Genomic DNA, 13,934 nt, shown 5'->3' on the forward strand with positions numbered 1-13,934 from the left:
ATTAAATCTGATTAAAACAGAACGGTATTCCAATCTTGCTACTATGAAATGAAACTCCTGTTCATCATGTCATTCTGTTTTTTTTTTTTATCTTATCTTGTTAGAATGTTCAGCCGTGACTATATTTATAATAGAGCACAGCACAGGCCGTTTCCATCTCTGATAACTTTCATGCAGATATGCTTTGACGCACATACTGAAATCTGTTTATTACCATCTCAACACAATCTCCCCACAGCAGTTTCTGGAACTAATTTAAGGTTAGGGTTATTTTCGCCACATCATGAACTACCTCCACACTAAACCAAAACACAATTCCATGATGGAGTGTGGTATAATCATAATAAGGCACTCCAAATTTATCACATTTATTATTCTAAAGTAACTTACAACTCGCCACTCAACTGAGCAATCCAAAAAGGTTTTCCTATCATGATAGTAGCATGCGCTAGTAGCTAGCAGAGAGGCGCGAGCACTAGCGGACGCGTCAGAGACCAGCTCCCTCTGCTGGTCACTTGAGGCTGGGCCAATGACCTGTAGGCTTCACCCGTTGGGTTTTCACTGTACATCAGCTTTATTTCACTCCGTGGCTTTACAACACAGTACTGAAGGGGCCGTTCAGATACACGAGGACAGCGAAACACCTCCCTGATGTTATCAGATCGTATCTGCAGACTGTACCTCTGACATTTAACACGTAACCCTGATTCGATCAAACATGCCTACGATGCTTAGAGATAGATACACACTGAACCTAGTGGCTAGCAGAGCCTTTGCTAAACTGAAACGCCAGATTCTGTGTCCATACAGTCAGAAGGACAACAGCAATAGCTGGATGCACCCAAACATCTTCACCGACGGCCGACCAATAGGCTTTTTTGATGACCGGCTTGACAGCTGCATTTTGGACGTGTCATGTCAAAATATAATAACCCTCAATCACATGCATTTCATCAAGTCGATAGGTTTTGCAGATAAAAGCTGAATTTGAGCCACTAGCATCACCGTTACCTTAAATCAGTGCAGGTACCGTCAACAACAACAACAAGCCAGCAGCGTCAGTCTGATCCATCAAAATGGCTTTTACCAGCCAGATCACATCTGCTCTGTAAATCAGCACGGCGCTGTCCCCTTCAAAGCAGATCCACCGCTAGCACCGCTCTAGATCAAGCAGCACAGCCATTTCTAAACATCCACACCGTGATCTCAAACTAGCACAGCCATTAGCGCTCCATTAACAGACTCTAAGCCGATCCCGGGATGCGCTCTCGGAGCAGCTTCTGATCAGAGCTAGCTAAGCCATCCGCCACCAATCTGTGCCATTCACAACGGCGCACACGTCCGTGCATGGCCAAAAATAAACCCACACTTGCCTGGATGTCAAGCGAGAACACGGCCCCTTCCACCGATGCTCCCTCCCGTGCGTTCGAGAGCTAATCCTTCCTTTGTGTCTGCGGCTGAAGAGAAGGGTCTGATAACGCAGGAGAAGCGAGCGTGAGGCCGACAGAGACACAGCGGATCCGGAGAGCTGAGTACGGCACGGGATCTGGAGAATGAGGAGCGCAGGAGCAGATGGGGGAGGAGAGAGAGAGAGAGAGAGAGAGAACGGGGGGAGGGCAGAGAGAGAGGGATCAGGGATAAAACTCCTTTAGCAGGAAACAGCAGCTGGGAGAGAGCAAGCAGAGCGAGAGAGAGAGAGAGAGAGAGAGAGCAGGAGATTCTGGGTTACGCGGCGGCAGCATTTACTGCACACCATAACAATAGCCATCTGTGGAGGGGGAACCTCTGGAGGAAGCAGCACCTGTTAGCTGCTCCGTGAGAGCGACTCGGCCCGCAGGAGTGCAGGGGGCGGGGAACGCAACAAAGGAGCACAAAGCCTGGCTCGTGTGAAGAGTCGTCGAGCAGAGACTCAGTTCTGCAGCGCTGCGCTGGAGGAGCCAAACAAAGCTCTGAACTCGCTCTAGAAAAAGCCTAGAAAAACCTCACATCCATGCTGCTCTTTCCAGCAGCAGTTTCTGAGAATATAAGCATGTTCTCGGACAGTCCCTGCCTCAACATGTAATATTCGGCTGAAAGATGCCCTAAAGATGCAGTCAGTTTGGTGTTTTGGGACACTGTCTGTGCTCCAAGCGCATCCTCCCCCACCGATCAGCCTATTGTGCTTTATTCTTTACATATGCAAAACCACTGGACTCCACAGCCCCGTCCATCCACACAGCAGCTCCATTACACATGTGTGTGTGTGTGTGCCTCCATCTTGTCCTCCATCCTGCTGCACGAGCGGGAAACGCATCCAGATCACAAACCACCGGCTCTTAAAGGGCCAGTTTGTACACGGATGAAAGTTGCTCACTCTTGCCTTTTCAACAGCAGGCGACTTTCCTCAAGCTTTAGCATCATGAACATACACATCACGAGGGTGAAGTGTTCTGCAGAGTGTTCTGAAGAAAACATAGCACCCAAGCGTCAAAAATGACCAGTTAGGACTTATTGTGAGCCGTCAGCTCCTCTGTCAAGCCCGCACCTGGCACCTGGACTTCAGTTAACTCCGTTTGAGGGCTTTAGTGTGCAGTGATTCACAAAATAAACAGGAGCAAACACTGGTGACACGTTCTAATAGAATTCAGCTGCAAGGCATTGATAAGTGATTAGCTAATGATGAACTAATAATTTACAAAATTAGCAATTTACAAGCAATATGATGATTTGTTAATTAATTGTAATTGTAATAAAAGTGAAATGTCAATTTTTTTGTAGATGAAGTTATCGATAATTTACAAGTGATTAGATGATGATTAACTAAGCATTTAAAAAACACAACTATATGTTCATAAATGTTTATTAAGTAATATGCTAACGATTTAGAAATACTTGTAAGTTATCTTAAATAGCATCATGAAATAATCCTTAGTAAAAGGATATATATTTTTTCAATGTAAGAGGTTGCAAACAATATATTTTAGTTACGTTTAAATAAAAAAATGTTAGTTAACTAAATATGTTTCCTGTATAGTTACTAGTTAGAATATTATTAATCACTTATAAATCGTTGTACCATTATCTACTAACACTTACGTTTTGTAAGTCATTGGTTCATCATTAACTGATCACTTCTAAATGCCTTACAACTGGACATGATTATAAAGTGATAACCTGAAGACTACGTTTATGTGATTTTTTAGTAGTTTTTTGTAGTCTTGTAGTATGGGTCTGACTAGCTTCAGCTTCATGCATGCATTCAATCAGATGTGTGTCAGATTTGTTTTACTGGTGTTAAGTTACGAGAATGACTGCGTGCATTTTCCATTTGCATGATTTTATAAGGCTGGATGACACCAAAACGAGGCAAACCACGAATGCAAATACATCTGTCTATTCAGACAGGAAAAAACAATGCTCAACATCGCTTTTTCAGATTGTCCAGTGACATTTGAGCACCAACAGCACAATTAGTTCTAGTGTTCACATATAATCATAGACACTTTAGACACGCTTTTTGTACATTACATGATCACTGATCATATCCTAGATGTGCTCTTTTTGAACCACTCCTAGTCAAAATCATACTCTTAATGGTGTTGAAATTCTGCAGCAAAGTGATGATATCTCAGATCATTATCTAGTCTTGTGTGAACTCATTTTAGCATAAACTGTAAATTATATTCCTTGTTACAAGTATGGTAGAATGATCACTTCTACCACGAAAGACTGCTTTGTAAGTAAACTTCAACAGCACATCAGCTGGTCACTGGGGTTCCTCAGGGTTCCTTCTCCATATACACTACATCACTGGGTCCCATCATACAAGCAGATGGCTTCTCCTACCACTGCTAAGCTGATGACACACAACTCTATCTCTTTAACCAGATGATCCAACTCTAGCTGCACAGATCTCAGGCTTCCTGGAGGACATCTCACGATGGATGAAAGAACATCACCACAGCTCGACCTGGGAAAGAGTGATCTTATCTTCCCTGCTACCCTACACAGGTCTACAGAATTATTTTACAGTTCAGTTAGGTCCATCAACAATTGCCCCCTCAACTTTGGTCAGAAATCTTGGTATAATCTTTGATGACCAGCTGAACTTCAAAGAGCACATTGCTCTTTTGTTTTTTTAGTGTTAATTGCAGGTGTTAATTATCTGACCTAAAAGCCCACATGTAATAATCTAGAACACTGTCTAAGGCTTGAGGGCTGCTCTGTTAATTCTTCAGCATCGCTTAGAAATTTCAAACTCCATGTCAAAACTGTATCTAAATAACCTTTGGAATATTAGAACTAGTAAGTATGACCCTATTAGCCAGTTATATCAATACTGTACTGGCTCCCTATCAAACATCGGATAGATTTTATATTCTTGCTAATTACATAAAAGGTCCTGAATGGTTTATCTCCTCAATACTTGAGCGAGCTCTTATCACATTATGATCCTGTGTTCTGAAAATTGTACTGAAAATTGAGTGTTTACTATCTTTCTTTTGCATTATTGACATATCACTTCCTATTTAATACTGTAAAGCTGATTTGACGCGATCTGTATTGTCAAATTCATTATTTATATAAAGCTGATTTGACTATTCTTGACATAATATATGCATTTTAACTGAATGGACACCAGCTCCCAACTATCAACACTAGTTTGGATTTAACGCTTAACAAGGCAAGGTGAACGAAAACGAGCATAATACTTGATGAAGACTAACTAAAGCAGAAGCACACGTGCAGTGGAGCAATGAAAGAGTCCGTGTAAAAATCGATTGGTTTTTTGTTGCCAGCATGTTTTGGCACACGTACTCTCACCGGGGCTAAAATAAAGAATACTCATTTAAATACAAACAAAGACAGATTCAAACTCACAGTCAGCCAATCAGAGAGAGAGAACAAACCAGATGGAATGGCATCCTCCAATCACTGCACACGCACAGAAAGAGGCCACCAATCAGCTTTGAACACAGGTTTAAACTGCCTTTGTGTGAACTGTTGTATTTTCTTCAGTCGGGCAGAAAGTGAAGGAAATGTAAATAATATTTACTGTTGCCTTATTTACAGTTTAGATTATTTTAGTAGTATTTGAACATTTCTTCATATTATATAAAATATCTATGTACGTCTTAATGTATATACATAATGATATAATACACTTTCAAGGTCGCTCAGAAATGAGAAGATTAATATGAATTCCCAGTGTATCACTGAAATATGTCTAAAATCACACTCTCTACCAGAGATCTGACAAATTAATGGACAGGTTTAGAGACTCAAAGTCATCTGACATTTTGTTTCAATAGTTCATTAATAAAGTAAATCATTGTTTCACATCTTTCCCTTAGCCTCTGTCTCATCTACAGCACATTGCGTCCTTTGCTTATTCCTTATGAAACGTAAAAAAAAAAAAAAAAAAAATCTAAATGGTAATGTAAACTCTTTTTTAGTTTGTCAAAAACCGCTCGGTTCACAGAGATCCGTTTCAGTGCATGACTTTTTAAATGATAATGAGCTACTGCTCATCTCACAAGTTGTGGAAAGTCATAATTAATACATTTTTCTTTAAAGAAATGCCTAGAAATCCCCCCAAAGTGTCTGTGTACTTTCTTCTCAGAGCTGCTCGTGGCAGTCAGAAGGACAGCTGGCAGTTATATTCACCTCACAGAAGAAAACACATGGATTTTATTTCACGCCACATTTTGTTAGGCACTGAATGATACAAAGCCTTGAAGATGAAGATGAAGAAAAGCTGAAGAACCAGAATCTAAAATCATATTAATCTTCCTCAGTTTGCAAACTTGAAGAAAGAATAATCCTAAAGGGAGAAATGAGATACACTTCTAGTTTCAACATTCCTCTTCAAAACAAATAAGCGTCACTTATTGACCGCTTAAAATGTTAACAATATAACAGTTAATAACAAGATAATAATTGAGCTATTCGTGGGATTCAGAGATATTCCTATTTTTACATTCTCCATAATTATGTCTAGGTTTAGGTTTGGAGTGAGGTTAAGAGACCTAAAATCCATGCATACAACGGTCAAATGTTCCTCTATGAACAGGCTGTGCAGTAGAAGACTCTCGTGTTTATTAGATGTGCAGTGTCTCTTCTTGTGAACACAGCCGAGTCCCTTTCCAATATATCACATTCAGAGAATCATTATAATCCTCAAACCCGGAGGATTGAAGCAGTTTACCGGATTTAGCGTCACATGGCAGCAGACTCACAGCAGAACGTGCAATCAAACAGGACAAGCTTTTTAATCTGCGCACGGCCTGCTCCGAATCGCAGCGCTCCTGGAACGACAGTCAGCTTTCACACACTTTTCTCACCGGTCACCTCTGTGCTGCTCTATACTGCTGTTTACAGCCGTGAAATGCTGAAGAGATGACGAAGACTCGCCGGCTGCTTGCACAAACAACTTATTGAGAACTGCATGCAGTTTCTAAGACAGCGATTAGATCAATTAAAAATCATGTGAAGGATTCTCAGGGAGGTGTGCTGAGGCCCCCTGGTGGACGACCTCACTGAACTACCGCGTGTCAGTCGGTCATAACGCTGGCTGTGGTGTGTGTTCGGTGTTGTGCTGGACTCACAGGGAGCACTGTAGCGGTGCAGGTTGTTTCTGATGCTCTCCTGCAGCCGCTGATCTGCTGAGCCCTTCTGAAAGCGCTGACTCAAGAAATAACTCAAGTCCTTCTTCAGTCTGCCACCTGAAAACACACACACACACACTAATCAGTGCAAAATAGACAGTTACTGTTTTATGGAATATTATAAGGCTTATTATTTATTCATGCAAAAGAAAAAAATTCCTTTCATGCGACATATATATATATATATATCTGCCAGCAGGTGGCGCTGATGGAGCAGCAGAGATGCAGCGTTTCCTTGGTTACCGCGAAATGAAATGAAACTGCTGTCTGTGTGCTGATGTACAATGTAATCAATGTACTGAAATGATCCAAGCGGACACGGTGCTAGATCATATGAGGTTAGATCCGTGCCTCATCTCAAACACAGAACAGGACCTCTCTTCTCTCCGTACTGTATAACCTGCTAATCACTCACGAGAAATCCTCTTTTGTTGTCTTTTTAGTTTAAAACAGACCATTTCGCGAAAGAACGCGTTTACAAAACTGATGGACATATGGACAAATAGAACCATACCTGAAACAGAGAACTAATGAAGACAGTAATATATTGTAATAAAATTATTTATGATGCTCCCTCAGCTCGACGAGCGCTTCTCTGATGAGGAGAGGGGCGTGGCCTCGAAATTAAAGGGGAACGACTCAATAAAACATTTTTGATGATAAGTTTGCAATAAATCATAAAATAGAATTCAGAAAAGATAAAATAGAAAACAGATTGTAGGGGAAAATAAAAAAGATTTCTGTGAATGAAAAGCTAGATTACAGTGTGGTCTTCAAAGGCCAGGTCCCTGTGTACACCGCAGTACACACTCAGTGCCCTCAGGAGATCCGTCTGCCGGCCCTGCCAGGGTTCCTGTCTCCAGCGAAGTAGACCAGCCATCTTAGACACTGTGGGAACACCAGAGGCCAGTCTTGAGAGACTGCTGCCCTTAGCAGTATTGGCTACTGTCAAATGTGTCTCAGTGGGTCCTGCACATTGCCCCACTCTGATGAGCCCTGAGTAGGCTCTGGTGATGGAACAGGAAGTAGATACTCCTTTAAGGGAGGAGGCCATCGAGGTGGTTCCTCTTCATCTAAGAGAATCCAAATTCTACATCCAAGGAAGGATGGAGGCCTGAGGTCGCATTTTGAATCAATCCAAGGACTGGTTTGTCACGATAGATCTAAAAAACCTGTATGTCCACATCTCCATCCTTCCCTCTCACAGGAAGTTCATGAGGCTTACCAGTATTGGAGGCTTTTCCATTCGGCCTTGCACTCTCACCCCATGAAGTTAAGACTGAACGCCAAGAAAAGTGTGCTTTCTCCAGTACAGAGAACCACTTATCTTGACGTGGGATTCGACCAGGCACGAATGTCTCCTGCTCGAGTCGAGTCGATTCTCAATTCAGTCGTGAGAGTGTGAGAAGGCCGTTCACTCACTGTCAAGCAGTTTCAGAGATGGCTGGGTCTGATGGCAGTTCCGTCCAGCGTGAAACCCCTTGGCCAGCTCTACATGAGAACCCTACAGTGATGGCTCAGGACCAGGGGTTTCACATGATCAAAGGGTCACGCCGAGACGTACATGCCTTGGACATGTGGAGGAAACCTTGGTTCCTGTTTTAGAAGAACATCTCCAGGTTACGTATGTAACCATGTCTCCTCGCTGAGTTCCGGCATCTATGCCAGCACTTGCTTAGAAGTTGATGCCATTAGCACTCCATGTGCTTTAAAGCTTTTTGGCCGATGATGTCACCTGCCTATGACATAGTAGTATTCAAATATAGACATGCACTAGAGGTCCATCTTAAACCCCTGTGCCAGGCATTTTTTTCAGTAGCTAACAAGAATGGTTCAGTACTGAAACCACATTTTCAAAACTGGATTACCGACATGAATTTTGACCAAATGGTTCAAAACACAGCAAACCTGATTCAAAATTGAGCGATTTGGTCAAAATCTAGTTTTCAATCCAACAGAAACATATACTCAATCATAGCACATAGACTGATATAATTCTAACATGTTTCAGTTCTACCTGCATATAACAGACTATATGTATGTTTTGTAATCTTCATTTTACCTTCAACTGAAACCCATTTTACGGTGCTGAATGTGTTTACTCTTGGCAAGACATGACAGCATCTAAAACTGAAGGAGTCATTACAATAGAAAAACTGGGCTTGTTTCCATCACATAAAAAAAAAAAAAGAAAAACCCTAATTGTTCACGGTTCAGATATCTGTTATTGTAATTGTGAGTTTATGTCTTACAGTTACTTTATCAGAGTTTTGAAATACTGTAAATTCACAATTGCAAGAAAAACATAAATCTAAGATAAAGTCAGTTACCTTTTACGCTTTATATTGCATGAAATACATAACTTTCATATTTTTCTCTCTCTCTCTCTCTAATTCAGTGTTGTTCATCCACAAAACCAATTCAAAATTGTATTTTTTATTCTATGTTGGTAAAAAAAAGACTATTCCATCAAGTGAGGGAGGAATAAACTATTTTTTAAATATTTCAGTGATCTGTTACTCAGCTGTTACAGTATTTTATTTTATAAAGAGATATTTCTCAATTCTTTTGAGCTGCAGGACTAGACGCTTTATACTATATTTTAGGTCTGGAACAGTAGGCCTTCATTTCTGACCTGCTGTGTTTAAACATTTGTAAAAAATGATAAGAACGATCCATGATCTTTTTTTGGGGGGGTAAACACTTGTTTGTGTAAAAAGAAAATGTAAGCATTTTAGAAACGTGTTAATTGACTGAATATCTGAAACTCTGACTAGAGACTGGACAAAGAGACATAGCAATAGAAAAAAACTAAATATTTCCTCAGATTTTCTGTTTGAATATAATTCCTGCAGAAATGGATAGTTTGTGATCATTGTGATTTGAATGTGTTTTCAGGTTGTGAGTATGAATGACAAAAGTGTTTGTGAATTTAGAAAAATGTGGTCATTGCATACATTTCGTCTGAAAGCAATGAGAAATGATTCACAGTTTGGTCACATAGACTTCTGTGTCTCTGAGTGTGTGAAGAGTTTTGAAAACGTGGCTTCGGTATTGAACAATGCTTGTTACCAACTGAAACGCCTTTCTTAAGATGAATGGAAACGTTTGATTTGATGTTATGATGGTACACATAACCTCTCAAAATAACACTTCAGACCTGCTTCAGGTTTCTGAGCGCATGTGTGTGGAGACTGGAACCTAGCAACCGTCCCTGAGGCCCTCCATCCGGGCCCCTGAGGAGCTGTGCTGCATCACCTCTTCAGTCTCGCACTTCCAGACTCAAAACACAAGATCTCCTGCAGCCAGACCTTCATGTGCCAAGCAGAGGCAGGGGTCAAGCAGTGACGAACTCATCTCAGTCCCACACAGACTGTGAAACTGTGAGAAATGTTTTGAGACGTAAAAGTGCCTGCAGTTGTGTTTGAAGGGAGGTGAAGGGTTAAAGAAGCGTGTGTGTGTGTGTGTGTGTGTGTGTGTGTGTGTGTGTGTGTGTGTGTGTGAAAACCACCCCAAACCTGTAAGATCTTTGTTCATCTTCAGAACGCAAATTAAGCTATTTTTGATGAAACTTGAGAGATAGATATACAAATAAATAGAACAATAGAGCAATATAACGACGGGCATACAGATCGACAGATAGATAGATAGATAGATAGATAGATAGATAGATAGATAGATAGATAGATAGATAGATAGAGACGCGCCTCTGTTCCCAGAGATCTGAGAGAGAGAGAGAGAGAGGTGTGGAATAATGAGGCAGTGTTCTCTGTTACATAACCTGCTCAATGATTGTCCACAGATGAACACAGTCCTGCCACAGCTCCTGTGTGTGTGTGTGTGTGTGTGTGTGTGTGTGTGTTCACGAGGGTGTGTGATATGATGTAAGGCTGACTAATAATGTCATGAAGGCTCGTCCTGGTGAGTTTAAACTCATGAAAGCTGTTGTTTTAATCACACTGAAGCTGATGTTCTCGTCTGCTAAACACAGTGCTTTAACTGTCCTAGAGACCTTCAGGAGACCCCCAAAATAAACATTTCTTCTTCATGTTGCTCCAAACTGACTTCCATATGAAGAAAAATAATAACAATGGCAGCAGCTGTCTGGAATAAACATGAAGATGAGTAAATGATTGACAGAGCTAAAAACACTGCAATTAATGTGTTGTAATCTTACAGTAATGTTAATAACACATCAGAACAATCATATTTTAAAGCGTGACAAAATAATTCAAACTTATTGAAATGTCTTTCAAGTAAGGTATATATCTGCAAACACAGTTTATAATTAAACTTTGAACATGTCTAGAACCAACGCTTTTTCCTCCCTGAACTCGACTTGATTCAGTCACACTTCCATTTCCAGAAGGAGATCAAATACAGCACATCATAAATCAGTTAGGTCAACTTTCGATAAAAAGTGACACGATGACAAGAAAGTCTCTCGTATTGTTGTGTACGGATGTAAAGCGGTGGGAGTCACCTGCTCGCGCGGTCTTGATCCGGACGGGATCCTCGCAGAGCTCCAGCAGACCGAGCAGGTCACCGAGGGTCAGTCCGGACACGCTCACACCCTCCACCTCCAGCAGTACGTCCCAGCGAGCGCCGGTCCTCGGCGGCCGGACCCAGGCGAAGCGGCCGCTCTGTGCTCCGCCGCTCAGCTGCAGCGGGAGCCGGCCCGAGGAGCCCCGCCACACCGCGCTCTCCCGCGGCTCCATCCCTGCAGACACACCGCCGAACAACTCGCTAGTTGTCGTTAGTCACGCCTATAACCGGCTCTCGGTCCAAAGCGCACTCGCTTTATCGTTATATAGCTGTGGAAGATTAATAACTCAGCAGTGAAGGTGTTCGTTAATATCAGGTTGAGCACCAATTAGACAGACCGCAGTCAGATTTATTCAATCATTTTGTTTTATATTTATTATTTTTGAAAGTTCAGAGTGAACAGAATACTCTTTTATGTCTACAGCAGCCTTTAAAGACAGAACAGAGCATACTTTTTTAGGATATGCTCAAATAAAACCAGTCCATTTACACCACTGAATAAGAATAAAAAAAAATTTATCCCACAATTGTAATTTAACCCATATACGGGAAATTCTTGACTTGTTTTCTTTCAATTGCAGTTTATATCACACATCTCCGACTTCATTTATAACTGAGTGTGTGTGACTGTGAGTGTATGAGAGTGTGTGTGTGTGTGTGTGTGTGTGTGTGTGTGTGTGTGTGTGTGTGTGTGTGTGTGTGTGTGTGTGTGTGTGTGTGTGTGACTGTGAGTGTGTGTGTGACTGTGTGTGTGTGTGTGTGAGAGAGAGAGAGAGTGAGTGTGTGTGTGTGTGTGTGTGTGTGTGTGTGTGTGTGTGTGTGTGTGTGTGTGTGTTATGCTTTCAACCTCTAATGCAGAAAAATTAATTTGTGTTATATTAGTTTATGACCTCAAGGTTAGATTATTGTAATGCTTTATTGGGTGGTTGTTCTACACGCTTGATAAACAAACTTCAGCTAGTCCAAAACGCAGCAGCTAGAGTCCTTACTAGAACTAGGAAGTATGATCATATTAGCCCGGTTCTGTCAACACTGCACTGGCTCCCTATCAAATTACCTATAAAGCGCTGAATGGTTTAGCTCCTCAATACTTGAGCGAGCTCTTATCACATTATAGTCCTGCCCGTCCGCTGCGTTCTCAAAACTCTGGCCATCTGATAATATCTAGAATATCAAAATCAACTGCGGGCGGCAGATCATTTTCCTATCTAGCACCTAAACTCTGGAACAATCTCCCTAACTCTGTTCAGGAGGCAGACACACTCTGCCAGTTTAAATCTAGATTAAAGACACATCTTTTTAACCTAACCTACACATAACACCCCAACATACTTTTTATTATTCAAATCTGTTAAAAGATTTTTAGGCTGCATTAATTAGATAAGCTGGAACCGGGAACACTACTCCTACAATACGATGTACTTGTGACATCGTAAAAAGAATGGCATCTACGCTAATATTAGTCCTGTCTCTTTCTTAATCTGTTTCACAGTTTGTATCCACACTAGATGGTGGATCAGCACCCAGAGATTATGTTTATCAGAGACCAGAACACCTAGATGAGCTCTGTGGACCAATCACCAGATCCTGATGCACACACACACACACACACACACACACACACACAATTGTATTCTTCTGCGTCATACTGTTCAGTGCTTTGATGCAACCTGTGTTGTTAAAAGCACTATATAAATAAAAATGATTGATTGATTGTGTGTGTGTGTGTGTGTGTGTGTGTGTGTGTGTGTGTGTGTGTGTGTGAGTGTGTGTGTGAGTGCGTGTGTGTGTGTGCGAGTGTGTGTGTGCAAGTGTGTGTGTCTGTGTGAGTATGTGTGTGTGTGTGTGTGTGTGCAAGTGTGCTTCTTAAAAATAGATTTAAAAAGTAAAAGTATTATAAATTAGAAATAAAAAACTAATATAGTTGACATATTTAGTTGTTGATGAAAGTTTAATGTGCTCTGATGTCACTGAACATTTCCATAGAAACCACCTAAACAATCTTTCACACACACTTTTAAAGAGACAGTGCAGTGCTGTGGAGGAAATGACATCAGTGCTGTGTCGCAGATATATTTAGTACAAAGAGTAGTAATGATAGTTGTCTCGCATTAAATACTATGATGTTTTTTTTTACTTTTATTAGCGCTCAGTTCAGGCCCATTAAAAGTTAGCAGATAACATTTTTGATAGTTTGACAAAGAAAGAGGAATTTGTGTGAAAATGATTTGTGTTTTTAAAAATATGACCAAAGAACATAAACGTGTCCGTAGTGTAAGAATCACCTTGTTACACAACACAGTTTGAACTGCTTTTCTTTACTTTAAAGATCTGTGGTCAGTTAATCATTGTTGCTTTCATGAACTTCCCACACAATGAAGTATGACCTCAAACTACATCATGTTAATATGATGAACAATAGAAAGCATTCCAAAGCAGAAGTCCCGGTCACTCCCTGAGATCCCAAACTCTTTTTCCAGAAATAGACCTTTTAAGTAAAACTTTGACTCCAGTCCTAAATTCATGACACGTGGTTGGAGGACTTTTGTTCCTGTTGAATGGATCTGTCGAGTGAACGATTCAACAACTCACAATAACCTAGCATTTATTTAATAACTAACTAAAAGACTAGTCCTACATTTCTCCACGTTCAGCTCAGCTGTCATCTGTGTGTTACCTGTTCCTTATTGTCTTCAGTGTCACATCATCCTTCAAAAATCATCCCGATATGCTGCTTTGCTG

The 13,934-nt window shown here is 41.0% G+C and overlaps 1 protein-coding gene across 1 annotated transcript; it reads right to left on the reverse strand.

Annotated features, from left to right (window-relative positions):
- Positions 1-1,378: 1,378 nt before the first annotated feature.
- LOC122335456 (membrane-associated guanylate kinase, WW and PDZ domain-containing protein 1-like) lies at positions 1,379-11,402 on the reverse strand. Its single transcript, XM_043233342.1, has 3 exons — positions 11,131-11,402; positions 6,588-6,704; positions 1,379-1,546 (listed from the first exon to the last, which is right to left on the reverse strand). The coding sequence occupies exons 1-3, from the start codon at positions 11,363-11,365 to the stop codon at positions 1,434-1,436; spliced, it is 465 nt and encodes a 154-aa protein (XP_043089277.1). The 5' UTR covers positions 11,366-11,402; the 3' UTR covers positions 1,379-1,433.
- Positions 11,403-13,934: the final 2,532 nt, after the last annotated feature.

Source organism: Puntigrus tetrazona, unplaced genomic scaffold (assembly GCF_018831695.1).
Source record: "Puntigrus tetrazona isolate hp1 unplaced genomic scaffold, ASM1883169v1 S000000776, whole genome shotgun sequence".
In the NCBI taxonomy this organism is placed as follows: domain Eukaryota; kingdom Metazoa; phylum Chordata; class Actinopteri; order Cypriniformes; family Cyprinidae; genus Puntigrus; species Puntigrus tetrazona.

Bases quoted from the DNA above. Each gene is read 5' to 3' on its own strand.
- LOC122335456 (XM_043233342.1), bottom strand. From the start codon at position 11,365: ATGGAGCCGCGGGAGAGCGCGGTGTGGCGGGGCTCCTCGGGCCGGCTC. The intron at 6,705-11,130 runs GTGACTCCCACC...GTGTGTTTTCAG, and splicing joins GATCAAGACCGCGCGAGCAG to GTGGCAGACTGAAGAAGGAC. The intron at 1,547-6,587 runs GTGAGTCCAGCA...CTCATTCTCCAG, and splicing joins GCACCGCTACAGTGCTCCCT to ATCCCGTGCCGTACTCAGCT.